At 41.4% G+C, this 24,127-nt stretch overlaps 4 protein-coding genes across 4 annotated transcripts; 2 read left to right on the forward strand and 2 right to left on the reverse strand.

The window, feature by feature from the left end:
* The first annotated feature begins 6,949 nt into the window (after positions 1–6,949).
* LOC131573094 (histone H4) lies at positions 6,950–7,804 on the forward strand. The gene has a single exon (XM_058826691.1). It carries the CDS (start codon positions 7,020–7,022, stop codon positions 7,329–7,331), a length of 312 nt encoding a protein of 103 aa, XP_058682674.1. The 5' UTR covers positions 6,950–7,019; the 3' UTR covers positions 7,332–7,804.
* Positions 7,805–8,937: 1,133 nt separating this feature from the next.
* LOC131573077 (histone H3) lies at positions 8,938–10,430 on the forward strand. Its single transcript, XM_058826672.1, has 2 exons — positions 8,938–9,382; positions 10,055–10,430. The coding sequence occupies exon 1, from the start codon at positions 8,955–8,957 to the stop codon at positions 9,363–9,365; it is 411 nt and encodes a 136-aa protein (XP_058682655.1). The 5' UTR covers positions 8,938–8,954; the 3' UTR covers positions 9,366–9,382; positions 10,055–10,430.
* Positions 10,431–13,285: 2,855 nt separating this feature from the next.
* Positions 13,286–13,793, reverse strand: LOC131573078 (histone H3). The gene has a single exon (XM_058826673.1). It carries the CDS (start codon positions 13,771–13,773, stop codon positions 13,363–13,365), a length of 411 nt encoding a protein of 136 aa, XP_058682656.1. The 5' UTR covers positions 13,774–13,793; the 3' UTR covers positions 13,286–13,362.
* A 1,169-nt stretch (positions 13,794–14,962) lies between these two features.
* Positions 14,963–15,458, reverse strand: LOC131573097 (histone H4). Its single transcript, XM_058826695.1, has one exon. The coding sequence runs from the start codon at positions 15,440–15,442 to the stop codon at positions 15,131–15,133; it is 312 nt and encodes a 103-aa protein (XP_058682678.1). The 5' UTR covers positions 15,443–15,458; the 3' UTR covers positions 14,963–15,130.
* Positions 15,459–24,127: the final 8,669 nt, after the last annotated feature.

The raw sequence follows: 24,127 nt of genomic DNA on the forward strand, positions 1-24,127 counted from the left end.
CACCGCCGGGGCGCGGGCCGAGGGGGGGTCACGCCCACCGGTCCCGCGGAGGCCCCGTTCAACCCGCCAGGGGCCCCGGCGATCCCGGGGGAGCCGACCTCGGGACCCGAGCTCAGAAAGCCGCACCTTCGCCAGATCCCGAGCAGCCGGAGCAGCCGGGGCTCATAATCGACCAGCAGAGCCTCGATCAGGGAATCGCCTACAGCGTCCCAAGCTGACTGCGAAAAAATCGCTTCAACCACAGGGAAAAACCCCTCAGTTTTCCCGTACTCACACAATTGCTGAAAGTCAGCATACGAAACATCAGTTCTTCTCTGATCATGCACTGCACGCCATATCTCCAAAACCAGGCCCTCCGTAAGAGGAAGCCCAAAACCATCCATAGCCACAGGCTAGACAGTACCCTGTAACAGTCACGTGCAAGACACGGCGAGGTCACCAGATGTTGCCGCTGAAGATGAATAGATCACACGGACACAGGTCGAGGTGTGGTGAAGAGAAGAGAGAGGTTTATTTTTCCCTCCAGGATTTATAGGTTTCTGACCACAGCCAGGGATTGGATGGTCAGGATAACACTTTCTCACAGCACTGGCCATGAGAGATGTCCATCACAAGACGTGTAACAGAAAGAATGTACACATATCTATGTTTACAGTTACTGTCCTGGGAAAGTCCTTAGAAAACCATGTCAGCAAGCTCAGAAGCTGAGTTTTCAGGGCGACACAGGGGTTCTTTAGTTATTTTTTTTTTCTCAGTCTTTGGGTTATACAAACAAAAGCAGTTTTTATTTTAATACTATGCCATAGCCTAACATATGTGTATTATACTACTATTTCTAGGTTTCATCAATAACAAAAATAAAGAAAACTATATTAATACAACAAAATTTTCCATCCTTATACACATAACATTAATTTTAATATTTGCAAAAAGCCAACAATATAATATGCATCTATAACAGTTAATGAGCACAAACTTCCAGCAAAGTTAATCTTTCACTACAGATATAACTTCAATATTGTAAGAAATTGTTCCACACAAAAAAAAAGTGTAAATGTGTGCAGGAACACTGAATGCGCTGTCTATATAAGCTCCAGTTCATTGCCATTCACCTGTCCATTACAGGAACAAAATTATAATCAAACCAAAAATTCCTGTTAAACTTGTAAAGCCGAGTTGGGCTGTGTAGCATAGATACCTACTGGAAAAGGGGACTGAAGTGGCAGAGAGCAAGAGTGGCCTGGGAATACTCATGGAAATAAGTGTAATGTCATCTTTATGCCAATTGCACCACTGACTTGTCAGTCAGTGACCCTAATTCATCATCTCTCATCCACCTTTCCCTTCAGCTTGTGCACTGCTAGCCCTGCAGATCCATCTCATCTCAGCTAAGGGAGAGCTGTGCACTGAACTGACTCTCCCTCAGAAACAGCTTATGTTAAAGTACCAAGTCACTGACATGGTGTCTGATCACTGTGCATCCCTCAGAACCCCACATTACCTTCAGCAGGCTTCCCTAGCTAACAAGGAGATCCCTATTCTGACCATAAATTGATATCCTAAGAAAAACTCAGGAGATATCTTTTGCTATCATGGTTTAGATTTCTAGCTAACCTACTGGACTGAGGTTCAATTGTGTGATTTATGATTGCAGTGAAAAGGGAACACATCTCACTCTTCAATGACACATTTTTTTGAGATATGGTAGTTAATTTTTTTCATCAAACATGTTTACCATCATGATACCGGTAAAAGAAAATATATGAGCTGTGCTCAATATTTGCTGAGGTGTGCTATGTGCTCATGGTTAGTGTCTAGTCATACATTGACAAAAGCCAAAATTATATACTTTATGATTAAATGCTTAGCTGCCCCAAAATAAGAAGGAAGGTAAAAACAAACAAACAAAACAAAAAAAAACCAAAACAAAAACCAAAAACCAAACAGGGTTCAGTATTGCAAGTTATTACAAGGAAGACCTGCTTTCATTTGTTTTCTCTTCCATAGGGTCAGCTGTTTATTTCACAGTTGTACTTAATTAGTAAATGCCAATATAAAATAACTATGAACTTCCAATAATGACAAATGAATCACTGAATTAGATAAAGGTCTACATGTAGCAGAACAGACATGGTAACCTGTCAAGAATTCTCTTTAAGTTACTCCCCACAGAATAACAAATCACTTTCTGCTGATGAATACTTTTTTATGATGGGGTTACAGAATTTTTCATCAGCATTATTCACAATTGTCAGATTACCACAAAACCAGGTAATTGTCAAACATATGTTTATTTGTGTCTTCATTCTCTCTTAGTGTGTTATGTTATTCCCATACTTCTTGCATATCTCTACATCTTTTATGGCAATTCTTGTCAGGTGAAAGGGTTTATTCTGCTTCATCACATCTTTCAAAAACAATAATAAGGCTCCCTTAGGGACTCAAGTCTTAAAAACATCAAAGGTGGAGTTTTATTGCAAGTGAAGCTATTCCACTAATTCATTAAGGAATCTTCTGTGTTTGATAGAGAAAATTAAAAGCTATACCTCCATGGAAGGCAAACTATATTAGTTCAGGCACTAAGACATTAAAAATTTTTGCTGGACACAGTGTTGATAAGACAGGGATGTTTTAGCTATTGCTGAGCAGTGCTTACACAGATCCAAGGCCTTTTCTGCTTCTCCCAGCACCTCTCTCATGGGAGTCCAGGAATGCACAAGGAGATGGGAGGGGACACGGCTGGGACAACTGATCCTAGTTGGCCAAAGAGATGTTCCAAATCATACAGTTTCATGCACAGCAGATAAAGCTGGGGGGAAGAAGAAGGGAGGGGAGTATTCTGGTGATGGCTTTTATCTTTCCAAGTCACAATTACGCTTGAAAAAGCCCTTCTCTCCTGAAGGTACCTGAAAACCTGCCTGCCCATGGGAAGATATTAATTCATTCCTTGTTTTCCTTTTTTTGTGTGCATGGCTCTTGCTTCACCAATTAAACTGTCCTTATCCCAAGCCACAAAGTTTTTTCATTTTTCTGATTTTCTCCTCCATCTCTGGGAATGAGTGAGGGAACAGCTGCATGGTGCTTACTTGCTGGCTGGGGTTAAACCATGACAGCTGAATAAAGCAGAGTAAAAGTCCTTCCTAATACCTTGGGCTAAATACATTGTAAAATGTAACTTATATACACTTCAGGACTAAGTTTTCAGGTTCTCAAAAGGAAGGAGCTCAGTGGTGAAATAGCTACAATGTACTAGGAACAGCCAGCGATGACTCTGGAAGAGTGTAACATAAACAGCATTAATACCAGACCTGTTCTCTGCTGCTTGCATGTCAGTACAGATTTGAACTAGCTTGAATTTGGATACAGAACCACTTTTCAACTAGACACCTTTGACACAGTAGGATTACCCAACAGAATTTTCCTTTCACAAGTTTCTTTTTTATTATCTAGATCACAATGCACCCTGTGGACTGTTGGACACAGAGTTATCAAGTACTTTTTTCTGAGGGAATTTGAGATCTATCCTCTACATAACATGTTGTCAAAGCATAATGAAGTCACCAGTCATCCTCCTGGGATTCCCATTCACTCTCCATACTCAATTTTGGACAATTATTTCTAGATTTGGAGTTATGTTGCATTCTGACTATGATTTTGCACATAGTGTTTTGTTGATCTCTTTGCATTTCCATTGCCAGGAGTTTTGTTCATGAGTCCTGTATGAACTGCTGAGATGTCAGTGAAACCTCAGTGACTGCAGGATTCATTTTTTAAATTATTTCAGGATTGGGCTGCCAGCAGAAAATTTGAAATGTAAAAAAAATAATAATAGGATTATGGCTTACATCAGACATTGAAACTTGTCTAGTAAAAGAAGTCCCTGCCTACAGCTCATAGGTATGAGATGAGAAGCAAGGGCCAAGGCAAGGGCTGTAGCTCACTGTCTGTGTCCTGCACCTCCTATGTTACCTGTGCACACAGGGAGATGCATGGTTGATTCACGAGAGAATGATTGGGTTGAAGGGGGAGCTCCTGTGGAGATAAGAAGATCATGCTTTGGCTCAGAAGAACAGCACAAAGAGAACAAAGTCATGATATGAACTTTGAAGAACACGTGGCCAAAAAAGGAACTTTTGACTGATAAAGTCAGTAATATCTTAAATTTCAAGCTACTGCATGTGCTAATAAGTTTTACGAAGTATGTGCTATCACATATATGATTATATTACTCAATTCTCCACCTAGATCATGCCTCACATAAGAGAGAGAGTGGGATAAGATCATGTTGTATATAAGGAGGGTAGAAATTTAATCTGTTTGAAGGAAGACAGAATGACCTTGGAGTCAGTCAACAGGCTATTCTCTTCTCCATCCTCTCAGCTGGGCAGGCCTTCTTGGTAAGATAATAATAATAATAATAATAATAATAATAATAATAATAATAATAGTAGCAATAGTAACAATAGTAACAATAGTAACAATAGTAACAGTAACAGTAATAGTAGTAGTAATAGTAATAGTAATAGTAATAATAATAATAATAATAATAATAATAATAATTCACATATAGGTAAAACCTTAAAAAAGAAAGGCCTTGTAAAATCATGGTTCTGGCCTTGTTACTTTGGCTAAGTATAGCCAGCAGCTAGCCTGGTTAAGTTCCCATGCAAAAACATCTTGAAAATGAAAAGTTCATTAACACAACAAACTATTATTAGGGAGAAAAACAAGTGTGCCTGTAATAACAAGGAATCTGTTCCATAAAAATCAGTAGAAAAAGTATGTAAACATTGTTAGAGAGAAAAGTTTTGATTAACATGTACACTCACCATTACCAACCAGTGCTCCTAATGAATTTTAATTAAACACAGTGCTTTCTAATAACCATATAAATATAAGCTGTGTGCAATAAAGATTAAGCTATGATAGAAGAAGAAACAGGTGTCATTGTCCATCTCTACTACAACAACAGTAACAATAGTAATAATAAAAATAATATCTGGGGTAATGCAACATTATTTTTCTTGTTGGAGCTCTATTATAGTGCATTTAGCACTGTCAGTTCTGAATTTGTAGCTCTGTTGCTTCAATAACCTACACTATTCTCCAGTCTGTGATTACAGAAGTTCTTATTGAATGCAACCAGATCTATAGAGCTGAATTGTTAAGCTGCACTCTTTGTGGAGCTGTGCTCATTCTTATTTGACACTACCAGGCTTACAGTGCTGAATTTGCAAAAAATGAGAAATGAAGGCCAGCAGCACCCAGTCCCTCTGATGTCTGAGGACCAGCTGGAATGCAAGGCCCTTCATCTTCTGCCGAGTTTCTATATCCTTAATGCAACACATAGGTTAGTCTGCATGATCTTTGAATGTCTCTTCCAATGGAAATTATTCCATGGACTTAAAGTTACAGTTTAATTTTATCACACAGGCCTCACAGAAAAGATGATATCTGATGTAAAATTTAGAATCAGCTGTGAGCAAAGAAGAGCAGGAACCCAGCTCAAAACTTGCTCCCCTTTACTAGTTGTGTATTTCTGTCATGAGTTAAAATGCTAATGCTATGAGCAAGCATGTATCTATTATTTAACAAAACAAAATCCTTTTTCCAAATAGTTTCTGATATTTTACAAACCAAACAGACAGCAAAAGACAGAGGAAATATATATATAGTGAGAGATCTTAGGCAGAAGCAGCTCATTGTGGAGCAGTATTTATATTATGAGGCTTTACCTTTATTTTATTCCATTGGAGAAAAAAAACCCAAACAAAACAAAACCCAGAAAGAATGAACTTGTAACAGATCCCATTATTTTAATTTATTATTGAGGGAGGGGCCACTGAACGGTGATTTCTCTGCTGACAGGTGCAACATCTCTGTCTGGTCTACGGGAAGATGAATCTATTATTGTTCAATCTTTTGTTGCATCCTCATGAAAGCATACACTACATAAAGCCGCCCAACCAGTAAGAAAAAAAACCACTATCAAGCAATCAAGAAACTTCTGAGAGGTTTTTTTGCTGTCCATGAGAGGGCAGCAAACAGCGAACACAGGAAATATTTTTATACTTCCAGATAATTTTCAGGTGGAAAACTATTTAATAATTTTTATTAATACTGTTTGATTTCAACAGCAAAATCTCATAACATTTTCCTCCAATAGAGAGAGCAAACCCAGAATTAATAAATGCCTGAGAAATGCAAAACTACCCTTCTTTTAAAGAATTTAAATTTTTAATAGCCCTAAAAATAGTTATGCTCTTGTCTATTCCACCACTGCACAGGAAAATACTATAAAAATATTCGTCTAAAAGAATACTTCTACCTTAAATAATGAAAGTGAAACATGTAAAATCTCAGTCAGCATATTTGTAGTGCTAAATTCACCTTGAGATAACATTCAGAGACGGTGGTAAATGAAGATGTGAAAAAAACCCACGGACGGGTAGAATTTCTCGGAAACCCGATTGGACAGAATTTGCTGCAAGATTATCCATTGAAAAGAAGTGCAGTAACTGTGTAAACGGAGAAGCCACACAGGAAAATCCCTACAAGCAGGTTAAACTGAAATACATTAGACATACATCATTGAAAATAACAAATCAGAGCATAATTTAAATGAATCAATAAGTGAGGTAACTTTCTATGAATGAGCTTTTCCTTCTAAATGATCACGACATATCAAAAGAGAATCATTGTAAAAAACAAACACGCTGTCCTTGCTATCTGAAAGACGAGAAACGACCCAAAAAGCGAACTCATTGTGCCCCGGGGAAGGGAAATTCACAAAAATCCCGATATTTTCGGCTCGCGGGACACGCGGGAATGAAAGCGGGGGGAGAGCGGGAGCCGGGGCAAAGCCCCGCCCCCTTTGCGCTGCAGTTCTCAACCAGGTCGGATCGCAGCGTATAAAGGCGGCGGCGCGGGAGGTGCTGGCTCAGAGCGGCAGCGGCAGCGGCAGCAGCGGCAGCAGTAGCGGGATCGATTGCGGCAGCGGTAGCGGTAGCGGCTCTATCATGTCTGGCAGGGGCAAGGGCGGCAAGGGGCTCGGCAAGGGCGGCGCCAAGCGGCACCGCAAGGTGCTCCGCGATAATATCCAGGGCATCACCAAGCCGGCCATCCGCCGCCTGGCTCGGCGCGGCGGCGTCAAGCGCATCTCGGGGCTGATCTACGAGGAGACGCGCGGCGTGCTGAAGGTGTTCCTGGAGAACGTGATCCGCGACGCCGTCACCTACACGGAGCACGCCAAGAGGAAGACGGTGACCGCCATGGACGTGGTGTACGCCCTCAAGCGCCAGGGCCGCACTCTGTACGGCTTCGGCGGCTAAAGCCTTGTGCTCGTACCGGACCATCTGGACAAGAACCCAAAGGCTCTTTTAAGAGCCACCCACTTACTCCGTTAAAAGAGCTGTATTACAGTTTTGCGAACATAAGGATGGGGACAAACATGGCGCCATTTTACTATTTTGCTAAAATATTCAACGTAACGCTGCTAAGTCTTCATGAGTGCTTCGCAATGTAGAACTTTGCTGATTACAGGAAATTCATGTTTGCTGTAGAGGATTTCCTTTCTGTTCCAATTCTCTCAAAATTATCATTTCAGCTGTTCTGTAATAAAAATAAAGCTTTTTTTTTTCAATGTTAGCTGGTTTAAGCACTGAAGTTAAGTGCTATTCTATGTCTTGATTATTTAATTTTGCTTCTAACTGGATATAGAGAAACTTGAACAGATTTTTATTTCAGTTTACCCCCTTCATTTGCTGGTCCAGGATTTATTTGCTTTCAAAATAAAAGAGTAAATCTAATGCGGTTTTCTAGTGATCATTTGAGGAGGCGGGTGGGGAGGGGGAAGTAAGGGAAGGGCTAGGTGGGAACTAGACAATAAAAGCAAATTGTAAACTGAGAACTACATTTAAAAAAGTATAAAGTTGTGTTAATATTTTTTTTATGATCACATACGAAGAGCACTAGTCTGGGGCTCACTTCAAGAAAATTTTTCTTGTAGTTCACAACTGCAAGGAAAAAACTGATTTCAACTTTATAAAAAACAATTGAAAAAATTGGCACTTGTAAGCAATGATATCAAATATATGCGGTCACGTCTGGTTTTCTCACTCCCTCGTGCGTAGGGAAAATTAAACAGGAGACTAATACCATCATCTTCTGCAATCATTTTCACCATAAAAGAAAAATGGCCTAAGTTTTATCATCATAATCACAATGTTCCTGATGATATATAAAGCTTTTCATTCAGAATTTCCAGGAGAAATTAAAACAGGGAAAAAGTGAAAATAGTAGTTTAAAAATTTACCTCAATCACTACGGCCTTGTACATACTTATCATAGCTATGAACTTGTGTTACTGGACTTTTTGGAGCGCCTCTGTTTCAAGGTACCAATCCATCTGTCCTTTGTGTCTCAGGGAATAACGTGCCTAGTCACGTAAGGAGCTCTGTACCGCACTGAAAGAACCTTTTCCTTCCTTTGTAACCAGCCTATCACTTAAAAAAAGCAAACCGAAACAACTGTGGACACAAAGAATAAAACCAGGTGCAAGTAACTGCTAAATTGTACCCTCTGCGCTGTTTACAATCTGTCAGGAGGCCGGCAGAGATGTAGAGCCGAAGAAGCAGGAGGGTTACGAGCGCTGTGTCCGGAGCTCCCGGCCCGCCCCGGGCCCTGCGAGCGATGGGAGCGGGGCCGAGAGGCTCCGGCAGAGCTTCAGCTCCCCCGGACCCGGCTGGCATCCCACGGCAGCCAATCAGAGCGCGCGGCTTCCGGACCAACCAGACAACGCGGCTTCCGGACCAATCAGAGACGCGTCTTCGGGGCCAATCAGAGACGCGGCTTGCGGGCCAATCAGACACGCGGCAGTTCTTTAAATGCCGGCGGTTCAGCTACCGCGGCGGTTATTTCTCTTTTTCTGCCAGGGACTGTGTTCTTGGTTCGCTATGGCGCGCACGAAGCAGACAGCGCGTAAGTCGACGGGCGGGAAGGCGCCCCGCAAGCAGCTGGCCACCAAGGCTGCCCGCAAGAGCGCGCCGGCCACGGGCGGCGTCAAGAAGCCGCACCGCTACCGGCCCGGCACGGTGGCGCTGCGCGAGATCCGGCGCTACCAGAAGTCGACGGAGCTGCTGATCCGCAAGCTGCCCTTCCAGCGTCTGGTGCGCGAGATCGCGCAGGACTTCAAGACGGACCTGCGCTTCCAGAGCTCGGCCGTCATGGCGCTGCAGGAGGCCAGCGAGGCCTACCTGGTGGGGCTCTTCGAGGACACCAACCTGTGCGCCATCCACGCCAAGCGCGTCACCATCATGCCCAAGGACATCCAGCTGGCCCGCCGCATCCGCGGCGAGCGAGCCTGAGGAGTTTCCGATCTCAGGTTCACTTCAAGTGATCCTGTATTATTTTGCCCACACCCTAAAGGCTCTTTTAAGAGCCGCTACATTGCACAAGAGAGTTGAAACACAGGCTTTCTTACACTTTCTTACAAGGCAGTGATTCTAAAGTTTTTCAAGATTTTTGGAATTCTAGCATAAGCACACTAATAATTTCAGTCATTTAGCTGTAGCTTGTTGTTTAGGCACTGATTTGTGCTGTTTTAGTGAGGTGCTTGCTAAAGCCCATTGAACCACAGAATAAGTCAATGCACAGAGCAAATGAATGTTCAGATAAATGAAAAATTGCACTACTAGGGCGGACAGCCCACACTTTACCCCAGCCCTCTTCCCTCCCCCCACCCGTAATTTGATACTTTCTGTGGAATAGGCTACTTGGAATAGCCCCCGTTTTATTTTAAAGCATTGTGGTATGTATAACCTGAGTTAGTATTGGAACAAAAACATCAAGTTTCACCGCTTTTTATTGACTATTTCATTATATAGTTGCTTTTACTGTGGTGTACTCTTGAAATTGTAACTGGATATCTCAGAGCCCTACCTCTATCACGTGACTAAAACAGAAGTGCTAAGATTATAAACTTGATGATAGGATTGAAAATTGAAAAATTCAATAATTTAGTCTAATTGATTTTTTTTCCCTTTTCTTTTGGTAGTATGTGTTTCTGTGTGAGTGATATGACTGAGGACAGGCTGGAGAAGATGACCAAGAAGAACCTGGGAGGGCAAAGACAATCCAGTGGTTGTTTCTGACAGACCACCTCTCTTCTATTGTCCCAATCCATGGAGATTACCGGCACAGAGGAAGTTCTGTGGCTTCTGTTTGGGACCAGATCAGCTGAAGAAAAGAAAGTGGCTGTGAAGACTTGACAGATTTAGCCAATGGGAGACCCGTAGGAAATAGGATTATATTGTTTTGAGCATTAAAGATAAGTGTTTTGTATCTGATGACAAGAAAACTGAGTCAGGAGAGAAACATGGACTGGGAGATCAAAGGCCAACACTTAGCCAAATTTAATTAATTCAATAAAATTTTGTAGTCAGGAAACTACAGTTGGCCTTTAGTTCAATTTTTGGTTGTGCCAAGTCTTAGAGTCTGTCATTGTTTTAGTAGTTTAGAGAGGTCATGTTTTCTACAAATTCACAAATAAAGCATTGAGATTTCTATTGATTTTTCTTCTTTGCTCTCACAACGTATTTTCTTCTGTCCTTGACAATGGACTGTCCAAAACCCTTCTGTAAATGTTATCAGCCAAATTGTTCAGAAATTAAAATTCAAGTATTTGAGTATAACATGTTGGGAGCCCCAAAAGGGATTTCATATGCTATTTTTCTGAAACAATACACATGAGGTAAACATGGTATATACAAGAAATATTAATAGCATAGGGATGAAGGCATGAAAGCTATATAAACACACATATTTAAATGTTATAGAACTGTATACACACTTTCATATGCTCTTCTTCCATTCCCAAATTTCAATTATTTCAGATGCATCCATCTCTTTCTCACTCCCCTCTGCCTGAGCACCATCTGGCATGTTTTTCTGCAGTTCCAATATTATATGGTGTATTAATAGAAAGTGTTTCACAGTTGGTACTAGATGATCACTCTAAGTCTCTTTTAGTTGAAATTGTTCTATTATCATTTATTCCTTTGTTTGTACATTACCACTTGTAGAGTAAGGGGTGAGAATTTATACAGTGGTAGTGCTCCTGCCGGAAGAGTACAGAGACTGTGCCTAAGTGTAATTTAAAAGGAACTGCATTATTATAATATTAAAATTAACAATATGTCTGTCTACTCTCTAAAACTTCAGTACCTTCCATCCTGATACTACTTGCTGCTACACACTTGCAATTTATTACTGACTTAAAGTTCCTAACTGGGCCCAAATTTGAGGTTAGCAAAGGTTAAAAAGGCTAAAACCTTAGAAGTGTTACACTTGTAAATAAAGAGGCCGGGGTCACTGGTGCCTGCTTATTGTGCACACCCAGGCTCTATAAAGAGCCTGCCCAGATAGGAGTCTGTGGAATCTGCTCTCAAAAGCAAATGAGGAAATTCTTCATTACGACTGGCAAGTTGTTCATATCTTCTCTTTCTTCTCAGTTTGCAAACCAGTGACATCCAGTAAAATTGCTAAAAGGGGCTGGGTAGGATCTTACAGCATTGACGTGGTGCTACTTGTTAGAAATAATACAGAGTTTCTCTACTAATTTATTTTTCCTAGTTAGTGTTAAATATGCTCAATTAAAACTGAAGCAGAAGGAAGGAACGAAGACTGAGGTTATCCTTTCATTTATTCTTTTCTCTGACTTTTCAGAGAACATGGAATTTCTATGGCCTACTGAAATATTTCCTTCTCTCTCCAGGTTGTTAGTCCAAAGTTTCTTATAACCTTGTGCTGCTTAATCAAGACAAGGGGAAATCATCATGCTACAAGATATAACTTTCCTTCCATTCCAGCCTTGTTCCAAAAACCAAATCATGATGATCAATAAAATCATTCAGGGGCCATTATGTGGGAGGAAGACAAAAAGAAGGGAGAAAACAGATGAAAGGCAGAAACCGCCCCCCCCCCCCCCCCAAAAAGAAATCTTTATTCTGTCTGATTGGTACACTCAGCAAGTCTTTCTGCTTGCTTTTCCCAGCCCCCCAAGAGCTTTCTCTGACAGATGGGGTCTGTAGTTCTGTAGTGCAGCATCTCAAAGCAGGCAAATAATGCCCAAAATGACAACAGGTGGGCACTTTGTCTTCTAGCAGCAACCTTCAAGCACTCTCCAGTCCTCAGGACTGTCGCACCCCAAGTACCAGATGTGAATTTTTGCAGATGGAGAGAAGAAAGGGAAATTGTTCCAAAAACAACTGGAGAAACATCAGCTACTAATGAATCTCAGGTTTAATTTTTAACTTCCTATTTTGATTCTCAGACTCTTGTTAGAATGTCCTTGTTTCATAGTAAGAATTCAAACAAAGGTGGGTCCTTAGAAGGCTGAAAACTGCAGGTGTTTACACCTGACCTTCCAGAAACTCATAAAGAATCCTAAGTAACTGGCTGGAGAAATGATAACTCAGCATATATCAAATATGGAGATCATTACCAGAGAAATACAAGTTCAAAGACAAATACTTTTACTTCCACTAATGCAAGAATACATAAATTTTTGCTCCATGATTTTTATAAAACTTACTGAAAATATCCATCCATTCCACAAAAAAAAAAAAAAAATACAAACAAGTAAAACCAAAAAACACCTACACTAAAACCCCCCAAAAAAACCCACAAACCCAAAATGTTTTCCCCCCAAGTTTTGTATTATTATGGTAACAAATCTGGAAAAGCTTAGTAAGTTATTCCTGTCTACAGTACTTTTCAATCAGTTTCTTGGCCTTTTCAATTACTTATCTGTGCTGCAAGAAGCCTTATGCACCCTGTGCCATCACTATGGTCCTCCTATGTTTTGAGACCAGGTATAACAATATGTATCAAAACTGAGATAATCAAGACTGATTTGAGATAAGATATTCTTGTCCCTGGTGTTAAGAACTGTCAAAGCAAGGCAGCAGCTCCTCTTAAGGCCATTTGTGTCAGCCCGGTTTGACACTAACACAGGAAGTTTCTGCTCTGCCTTGAACCAGCCAGCCTGGGCTTAAAGTGCAGATTTCCTCCAGACACTGGAATGTCCCTGTCAGCCCCCTCCACCCCTTTTTCCCTCAGAACTGTGTCACATCCATCACTCACACGGATATAAACCCCTCCATCCTGCCTGAAGCTCTCTAATCACGCTGCTTTACCTAAGATTCGTCTCCTACCCTCATCTAGTGTTAAGTTACTTCACTATTTTGCAAAGCACGGGTGAATTTGAGGCGAAATTTTAAGCAGTGCCACAGCTCTTTTTATTGTGCATGTAGTGGCTCTTAAAAGAGCCTTTGGGTCTAGAGAGCTGCGGCAGGAGACTCTTCAGGCGCGCTCGCCGCGGATGCGGCGGGCCAGCTGGATGTCCTTGGGCATGATGGTGACGCGCTTGGCGTGGATGGCGCACAGGTTGGTGTCCTCGAAGAGCCCCACCAGGTAGGCCTCGCTGGCCTCCTGCAGCGCCATGACGGCCGAGCTCTGGAAGCGCAGGTCCGTCTTGAAGTCCTGCGCGATCTCGCGCACCAGGCGCTGGAAGGGCAGCTTGCGGATCAGCAGCTCCGTCGACTTCTGGTAGCGCCGGATCTCGCGCAGCGCCACCGTGCCGGGCCGGTAGCGGTGCGGCTTCTTGACGCCGCCCGTGGCCGGCGCGCTCTTGCGGGCAGCCTTGGTGGCCAGCTGCTTGCGGGGCGCCTTCCCGCCCGTCGACTTACGCGCTGTCTGCTTCGTGCGCGCCATACCGAACCAGAAACGCAGAGAAACCGCGGAAGCGAGGAGAACAAATGGAAGCAGACCGCTGCCGCGGCCCCTTTTATAGGCTGTTCCCGCTCCCTGATTGGCTGCCAGCAACGCGCCGCTCCTATTGGTTTATTTAAAGCAGGAGAAGCCCGCCAGGAAAGCGCGCGCCTTCTCCAACGGCTGCCAGCGCTCTGCCCCCGCCCGAGCCCCCCCGGTCTCGGCCCCGCCGCTTTTGTTCTAAGGGTGGTCTCTGTCTTTTCAGTTTTTACAGCCTCCTTTAAAAATCATATCCTTACGAATAAAAAGTTCAAACTGGAAATGAGAAATTGCCAATTATGCCGGGCTGAATGCGTAGGAAATTTATGCTTCTCCGATTGACATTTTTTTTCTAAATTGGAACAATAACAATATTTTGGGGCTTGGATTTTACTCTGGGGTGCATGGGGTTGTGTATTGTGAGCGACTTTTGGTGGGAAAGGCTGGATTCCACTTAGTGTAACTTTCATCTGCTAAGGTAAATGCTTTGGTGTCAAAATTAATTGGAAATGAAAATTTTCTAATCCAAGAGAGTGTTTCCAAACGACTGAACCTTTCAGCATTCCGAAGTATCCTGAGGCTGTTGCTGACATAGAGCAAGGCGTAAGTTGAAATTTCCACTTTCCTCACTGTATATGTGTGCAATATTTCCCTGTTTCGGGTGAGCTGCCTTTGGAGCCCGATCACAGAAGGGCTTTCAGGTGAAGGGGAGGAACTGACACCAGGTACAGAGAACACCTCCGGCACCCCAAATTTAAAAAGTGTATTCCCTAACCTTAAACACAGCGAAATCACAAATAGTGGACAATTTCCTACACTCCACATTCAGAGGACAAGGGGGATCACTTATTCAGAGAAGGGACTTAGGGAGCTGATACTCCTCACAGTGAATTGCAAACGACATTAATTTAAATATAAATAGGTATCTCCTTGTACTGTTTACACAATGAGGGGGAAAATGCCCCCACAGAAGAGATCTCCGCAGGGAAACACTTAAGATGGCCTGTAAGCCGCCAGCACTAAAGAGGTAACTATATTTAGGTTGTTTTACTATTTTTTTAGTTATGTACTTTCTTAAGTACTGCCCCTACATAGCCCTGAACATAAAACGCTGTTATCAGCACTCTACATTTTATATTTTTAGTTAAAATGGCTTTCAACGTATTAACGATGAGACTTAGCAGTGAGTGAGAAAATAATTATGCATTTAAAGCGGTAACACTTCACTTTAAAGCAACACAGCTCTTTTCCAGCTTATGTATGCGGCTCTTAAAAGAGCCTTTGGGTTCTTGTCCAGATGGTCCGGTACGAGCACAAGGCTTTAGCCGCCGAAGCCGTACAGAGTGCGGCCCTGGCGCTTGAGGGCATACACCACGTCCATGGCGGTCACCGTCTTCCTCTTGGCGTGCTCCGTGTAGGTGACGGCGTCGCGGATCACGTTCTCCAGGAACACCTTCAGCACGCCGCGCGTCTCCTCGTAGATCAGCCCCGAGATGCGCTTGACGCCGCCGCGCCGAGCCAGGCGGCGGATGGCCGGCTTGGTGATGCCTTGGATGTTATCGCGGAGCACCTTGCGGTGCCGCTTGGCGCCACCCTTGCCGAGCCCCTTGCCGCCCTTGCCCCTGCCGGACATGATGGAGCCGCTGTTGCCGCTGTCGCTCTGAGCCAGCGCCACCCGCGCCGCCGCTTTTATGCGCTGCGGTCCGACCTGGTTGAGAACTGCACAGCGGAGTTGGGGGGGGGGTTCCCGCCATTTTCCCTGCGCGCGTCACCGGTGGTGAAACCTCGTTCGCCGCGCCCCTCCAGGGTGCTGTTTTACTTGCTGGTGCAAGTAAAACAGAGAGTAAACCTCCCCCGCGCAAAAAATGCCAGCGATGTTCGTGTTATACAGTTGGAAAGCTTTGCCAGCCCTCCCCTCAGATTTGTATAAACCATTTGTGTATGTTCCCCTATTGTGTTTCGTTTCACTGGCAGGGTTTGTTGTGAATTTTTTCAAATTCTCATAATTTTCATGATGATATTCGTTAATAGTTTTGCTTAATTTGTATTCAAAGTGATATAAACGCTGTTTCAGAATTTTTAATGATTTCAGATCTCTTAAAAACTCTAAATAAGTTTTCACAAAATTTAATTTTGTTGGTTTCTTTATTTTGATTTCCACCTCCCATTTCTTATATATTCCAATTTCACATTAGCACCTTTTTGTCTGTAAATACATACTGACCAGAAGGTGGAATATAATCTTCTTTATATTATTAAAGTTCTATTAGTTTGTGACTTCTGCTAATTTTGCTCATTTTGAGTTACTGCAGTTGGGTAATTTTAGGGTTTTTTTTACAAAATTACCTGTATTATAACTACACACTGAAATTTTTGCTCCTTGATTAGGAAAAAATATCACTCTCCTTTTCACTATAGATTAAGCTTTTCAATTTCCCTTTCCCTTTCCCTTTCCCTTTCCCTTCTCTTCCAATTCTGGAAACAAAAGATATTCTGAATTATCTTCTGTGAAAGTCAGGAGTGGTCTTTGTTTTAGGATGTTCCAAATATCATCATGTGAAAACATCCTGAACTCGTACAACTGAAATCTTATAGGTAAAAAATATTGGTTTTCTCTTGTCCTTTTTTGTATGAAAGGCAAACATAATTTCTATGTACTCTTTTGAAGTGTTAAAATTTAAAAAAATCATTCATTATATGCTACTAGTACCTCAGGGTTTGAATTTGTGTCAACATTAACAAAAAATAATATTGCCAGTCATTGTATTTTAAGAATATATATGAATAAAATTCTGTAAATACATTTATACTTTCAAACTAATAGTTTTGAATTTTATGTAAACATCAGATAAGTTTTCATATTCTTTTTTTTCCACCCACTGGCAGCTGGTGCTTCCTTTCCTCCTCAAAATATTCTCTGTCATTCTCAAAGGAAGAACAGAAATGCAGCGTGACCTCTGTGAGTGAGACAGGCACAGATCCCTGCTTTGCACTGTGTTCATGCTCTTGTGATCTGCCAGGATGAACGTGATCACATCTGAGAACACAGATCTCATCTGCAGGAAATAAATAAATTCATCAAAAAGCACTTTTGATGGACCAGAGTATTCCCACGAGAGAGGAGAGCTCAGAGGAGAAGGCCTCAGCCACAATGAGCTGGAGAAAAACGGCACTGTAAAGAAAACTGCACTTATTTACACATCAGGGAGGCTGAAGAGTTACCATGGTTTTAGACAAGAGAGCTGCACCAGTGAATCATCAGATTTCCTCCGATGATTAACAGAGACCAAAGTCTTCCTGAGCAAGCCGGATGAAAATGAGGGGTGGGGAGGATGGGCAGTGTGCATGTGAATCAGCCCAATATAACTTGTAAAAACTGGAGAACAAATAGAAAAGTTTGGAGATAGCAACAGGCTTGAGATGGTTTCAACCAACATTTCATCCTTCACAGGGACTGGGCAGGGGGGGCAGCATTAATATTGGGCATATAGAGACGAGTAATGAGAATTTCACTTCTGCAGTCTTTCAGCTGTGTATTGCAAATGCTTTGTTATGCTTGGCTGCAATTTCAGTACAGTATCCTTCTGCTAATTACAAATACAATGTAAGTCAAATATGCTCATCAGGAAAATTTGAAATTAAATGTTAAACCCTTCTCATGTAATATCTGAAAGAATCTTGATGGAGAGTATTCAACTCCTACAGCATCGGGATGCAATCAGCTGGGACCTGCCTCTACACAGAACTGTAAATCGCACAGGATCTGACTTCTTTGGCAATCCTGAAGCTATTTAATCTACCTCAGTGGTCTTTGTTCCCTGTATCCCAGTGGCCACATACCCCAACTTCAGTTCAGCACATACGCCATGCCAGAAAGCTGTGCTTACCAAAATAGAGCAGCCAACATCATTTTGGTAAGAAAATTTTTAAGCACAGAAAGCTCTGATTTTGAGACCGAGGCACATAAGTCAATATTTGCATGTGTGGATTTACCATTTGGAAGGAATCTTCTAGCAGTAGCATAGGTACAGAAATGGTTTATGCTGTGTGGTAGTTTGGCATTTAGAAAAAAAAGTGGAAAACACTTCCAAGCAAAATGCACAATTCTTATAGATTTAGTTTAATGACTGATACACTAATAACTAATTTAGTATTTTCCCTGCCTTTTCCTGCTAATTCAGACAGTCAGAGGTGGAGAGACCCATTCTCATCTTTTTATTTAACCACTCCAGCTGGTCAGAGATAAAAGAGTTTGGGCTGTAGCCCTCGTTTGGGCTGTTTCCAGCTTCCTTCTTGCTGCCAAATTCAGAAACTACGCAGGGACTGATAAATCAAGAAAAGATCTCTGTCGTGGTCCAGCATCTTAGGCTGACCTTTGAGGATACAGTTTGCCATTCACACAGCGTGGTTTCTACATCAGATGATTCACAGAGAGGCAAAATCTTCCAAAAAACTCTCTTGTGAGCGTGTTGTCTGAGTCACTGCTGTGAAGAAGGCTTGCACGGGCCTCACCACCATCGCTCATGCACAAGCTGAAATCTCGCAGGCTCACTGGACAGCTGGAACTGCTGGTATAGCTGAAGAGGTCCAGGAAAAAGAGGCTGGAGGAACTCCTAGATCAGGTTTGGGGTGTTGGGATGTTAATGAAATACCCAGTTCTTCACATGAAGCTTTTATAGGATATGGGAGAGAAGGGACAGGGTCAGTTACCTGTAAGGAGGAGCAAGGGCACCAATGCTGAGCAAATTCTGCACTTGGCCATAGCATTCCTGGGCTTCTCTGAGGAACACACCAAAGAGTGCACTAGTAAGTGATCCAGGGTGGCCTGTGGAGCTCTGAGCTCAGTAAAACACCATGGAAATCTGCTCCTGCCTCCTGGTAGAGACACAGTGAACAGCAAACCAGCTACTCAGCAACCCCAGCCGACACGGCTGCTCAGGAGCTTTGCTTCTCTCTGACCCTTTCTCTTCTTCCTAAACCGGCACTTGAGGCAGCACAGGTCTCATGATGTACTGTCCCTTGATTAAGCTAGAAGATGAATCCAGAAAGGGCTGTAAACAGCACGTGTTTTGCACCGCTGAGGCTGAGTAGCTCCTCTTGTTGCCTGGGCTCATGCAGAGCTGCTCTGGGCAGTAAGTTTTTCAGCTGAACTCTACCAACCTATAGAGCTGTAAGCACTTAAAAACACTGAAGTACTGCCTTGTACAAATGGCCTCTCTGGGGCATAGTTTTCCAAGCACAAATCTAATGTGAGTGCCCTTTTAGGAATTTGTTGAATATTGTCTTGGGCTATGCACTGCTGAGGGAAGTCAACTCTGAAAAATAGTGATATGCCTTGTGTTAGTGACTCCAGACATTGCTGCTGTGCTCTGTTTTTGTTACAGCCATACTTGACTGGAAAACTGAAAAATTCCAGTTGAAAACCCCAGCCACTTACAGAGATTTACTCATGGTCATGCTCTGGATAAAGCAGCTTGCCTTTAAGGATACAGCAGTTAAGAAAGTCACCACAATGTCCAGGTCCTGCCCAGGTCACACCAGTCATTACCTGGACTATGCTGAGGCAATAGAATGGAAATGTCTTCATGTGCAGAAAGTGGCACTTCTCTCTGACAAACTGCATGAGATTTTTGTTGGCCCATAACTCAAGTTTATTAACGTCCCTTTTGTCTGGCAGTATTATTTTTGACCCTGTCTAGCCTTCTTCACTTGGTGCTATCCACACTAGCTAGGAGTACATTCTGTCTCACCACCCAGGTTGTTCCAGAAAACACCAAATAATACTAGCCCTGGAGCATTGGTTTGATTCCTGGCTCTCTGCAGACACTAAGTTGTTAACTATAACCCTTTGGCCCTGTGCTACAGACAATTTTCAAATATCTAAGAGCCTTCTGATCCTGCCTGCAGTCCCTCTGATCCCAAACAAGAACGCTTGGGAGATGGTTCCAAAAATATCATGAAATGTCAAGTATATTGCATACAGCATTCCTCCTTTGTCCACACAGATATTCTTTAATCAACAGTTCTATGATAATTACCTACACCTAGACATGAGCAATTTTTGTTGCACTTCATCCACTATCAAGTCAACAGAACCCATTTTATTTCTGACACTTACTCAGTCACTGTTTCTTGGAGACTGTTGTCATTCCCTGAAATATTTTCTACTCCATATTAGAATTTATTTCTTTACTGCTAACTTGCTGCAAAGAGCATCTGTTCCTCTGTTTTCTACAATGTATAATAAGGAAAAATTACTTCCTTTCTCACAGTGTTTCAAATTTTTAAGAGAAAACTTCAGTTTTTCAGCATTCTCCTTCAGTCAGGCTACTTCAATAATACATGCCTTTTCATCAAGGAAGAATTTTTAGACATCTGATAATCGCTGCTTCTCTCTTCTGTGCATTGACTTACTGTTCACTTCTCATTACTTGAAATTTGGAACTAAAAACTAGGCCTAAAACTCCAAATAGGAGTGTACCATTCCTGACCACAGAGGAACATAATCTTCCCCTGTCTTATAGAAGCCTTCATTGTGATCCTTTTCTACTAAAATACTGGTTTTGATTTATTATCAACATAGAATTATAATCTGAAGATCCAAATCTACTCAGGTGCTTGTTAGCTCTGCAATATTTCTTAGTATTTGTAAAACTGATGCAGTTTATTCCAGATGAAGAATCTAACACATCTTTGAAGACAGTGTCTCTAATCTGGCATTTTTCAATACATAAAATGTCCTCAACCATTTAAATTATTTTTCTGAGTTGATACTCACAGTATTTGCATACAAGCTCTGTAGACTTTAATTCAGATCATAAATAAAATTATACCAGGCCTAGGACTGATCCCTGCAGTCATAGGCTGATTGAGACTGCAGTTTAATTTTATAGTTGACAAACATAAACATTTAATTATAAATTTCGACCCTGGAAGGGTTAGTGTTTCTGCTAGACCAAATTTTCCTGATTATTACTTTCATTTCTAATACTTTTCTAAAATGAAACAAAATGACACTGAGAGAAAATCTGTAGTGTATCATCAAGTTCTAGAGGAATATTGCACCCTGTACTGAAACTGTTCTTAAATTAAATTTTGATCAAAGTCTATTAAACATGGTTTTCATTTCTTTCTTTATATCTGTTTTGAGTAATATAAAATTTAATTTTTATTCATATCTTCCCTGAAATTGTTTGACCTTGTAATTAGTACAACTCAGCATCAATGAGTTGTCCCTTCCTCAGTGTGTGCTGAGTCTGTAACCTGAGAAATGCATTGATCTGTAACCCAAAATGACTGATTTTGTACTAAGGTCTTGGCCATACTCTTCAGATACCTAAAGAGTAGGAGAGGCTGCATAGGCTGGGTGCACAGCTGGCCCTGCAGTACATTGTGCCAGGAAAACTTTCAGCATCCTGTTTCCCTCCACTCAGAATGAAGGGCTGGAATTACCTTTGCTATCTTAGAGAATGGCATTTAATAACATGTACATCCTGGGTCTCACTGAAGGGGTTGGACAGAATTTTTCTATACTGATGACATTGGTTCAATTTGCATTTCTGACTGAATCAGTATTTACAACCTCCATCACAAAAAGAAATAAAAATTGACTCAGTTGTGCACCTGGGAGAATAGACAGCATGTCACATAGTCTCAAATACCACAGTCCAGTTCCTTTTGGGCACTCTGTAAAAGCTACAAAAAGTTACAGAAGTAGGGTTACATCCATATTTTTGCATGTAGATACCTATATTTCCTCATCTTTCTGCACTTTCTTCCCCTTTTTCTTCAGCTGAAATCAATACAAAGTTAGTTGCTCCGTGGAATAAAATAACACAGAATCCTGCTCATAAATGAGGTTCCTAAGCATTCTAACACTACTGCTACTACTAACAGTAATTCTCAATCCCATGGAAGGATGGAGAGAATTCAAATTTGGTTAGAAGAGAATCTCTGATCCAAAGGCTTTCAGAAGCCAGAAGGAATATTTTGATGCTTCATGCTCTCATTGTATGGGGGAAAAGAGAAGATTTGGGGGGTCATTCATTAAAATGCACAGCCCTTTTTTGCTGGTTGGCAAACATTAGCAGCCAACGGTAGAAGAGTCACTTCTTTGATCAGTCAGTCACCTTTTGATCACTCAAAACTGTAGGAATTTAAGTTTTGCTGAGACTCTAACTAGGTTTAACAAATCCTTCAGTCATATACAGCATGAGCACCGAGCCAAATCAGGGCTGCTCAAACTCATCTTGACAAGCCTTGAAACTAAGGACTGTGTGAGAGGTTAAAGTGGTTTTTGAAGCTTTCTCTATTGAACTACCAAAATTTAAAAAGTCATGGGAGTGTCATTCAGGGTTAATCTATACACAGATTCATAAATTAACCTGGAGAAGGACTATGTGCCAAATGGTACCGAGGGAAATAATTGTTTCCCTCCACTCAGCACTGGTGAGCGAAACTGGAGCGCTGTGTCCATTTCTGACGTTCTCAGGGCAACAGAAACATGAGCAGAACTGCAGTGGGACCACTCAAGTGCCACAAAATTGCTGAAGGGACTGGAGCATCTCTCACGTGAGGAGTGTCTTATTAATGTGTTCAGAAATCCTGTGGGGAGAATAGAAGACACAGATTCAGTCTTCTTAGTACTGCCTAGGAAGAGAGGCAATGGGCACAAACTGAAACAAAGGAAATTCAATTAAAATGTAAGAATTCATATTTTTTTAACATGCTCCCCATGAAGGTTTTAGTGTCCCCCTGCTCAAGCTGATCCTTCTTGGAGCATGGCCAGGACCTATTGCATTAGGTGTTAGATTAAAAGATGAGATACATTTTTTTAGGAGATTTGATTGTTCTAATGTTGAAATAACTGTCCATATATTTTTGCTAACTTAGTTGAAGTATAACTAAAAAGATACAGGTTTCTTTACTACTGAAAACTCTTTGACACCTTGAATCTTCCCTACATATAAACTTTGCAGTTGCTGAATCAGTATTGTCAATATAGTTTCAGCATGACAATGACCTGACTAATGTCTTTTTAGAGAAAAGTTATTGTTATTATGTTTTTATTATTAATATTGAAAGTGATTAGTTGAGTGACTGCAAAATTATTTATGGAGAAGACATCATGCTTCAGTTAAAAGTTTTCAATTTCTCTGTATCTTCACCTTCCTAACTATAGTAATTGTACTTAAGTGAGTGTAGGCTTTCAGCTAAATTTGTCTAATCAGCTTATCTGGATTGCTCTCCTCCAGCAGTCTGAATGTCTTATTTTCCTTTATTTGTCTAATGTCTAATCTGTTTTTCCTCCTGGAGAAGCTTCTCTCTTTACAAGTAGAAAATTTATGTATTTTCTCTACTATGCACTTTTAGGAATTCTTACATTATATATGAACTATTTTTGGTTTTTAAGATCCCCACATTAGAAAATACTCTGTCATTTTGTAGGTTCCTCAGTAATCTGCCCTAGCAGCTACAGAGCTGAGCAAGGAAGCACGTGTGTGGTGGTGTAAGGGAACAAGGCCATGTTTTGGGTGCACATTTAAAGAGGATGAGTTTGAACCACAAAAATTGGTTTGAGTTCCTCAGTAAGAGGATACAGATATCATTCAGTGAGAGATAAACAGAGACTACAATTGTACAGGTTGCTTGGAAGGGAAATCAGGGAAAATACTGAAAAATGTTTGCTGTTTAATTAAGTATTAAATGAGTCACATTTAAATATCATCTCTTCACACAGAAAATGCAAGCATTTTTTTATTACCAGCTCACTTTCAAATTTTATTTTATTTTTAAGTCATTTTTTTGACACAAAGAAAATTTCTCTGTCTAGCTGAAAAACTGTTCCCTAATCTACCACTGATTTGAAAAATTATGTGCTCAGATGCTTGCTTTGCTTTGTCTTTTTTCTCTAATCAGTAAAACACCCAGGGCAATGTCAATGCTATTTGTAATGATCAGTCTCTAAAATACGAGAATTTTCATTGTGGTTCAGTGCTGCGTTTAACAGCTTTTTCCAGCAGTGAAAACTTGAAAATTGCTCAAAGCTCCTGACAAGTTTCTTTTACCCAATTAACTAGAAAATGTCGTTGCTTGGCCCAGAGAGCAAGAATAACCTCTAAAAAGCCTCCCCTTTTCACACTTCCTCATATTTCTAAATTCCTTCTCTTTATTAACACCAAAAAAATTTAAAAAAAAAAATTAAAAAAAAAAATCGCCCTCCCCAGAAATGGATGGTGAGACCAGGAACATTTTGTCTTCTCCCAAGTAGGCCAGGGATAATTCTCTGTGCAGATAAGAGCCTGTGTGATGGTTAAGG

This window comes from Poecile atricapillus, chromosome Z (genome assembly GCF_030490865.1).
Source record: "Poecile atricapillus isolate bPoeAtr1 chromosome Z, bPoeAtr1.hap1, whole genome shotgun sequence".
Lineage (NCBI taxonomy): Eukaryota > Metazoa > Chordata > Aves > Passeriformes > Paridae > Poecile > Poecile atricapillus.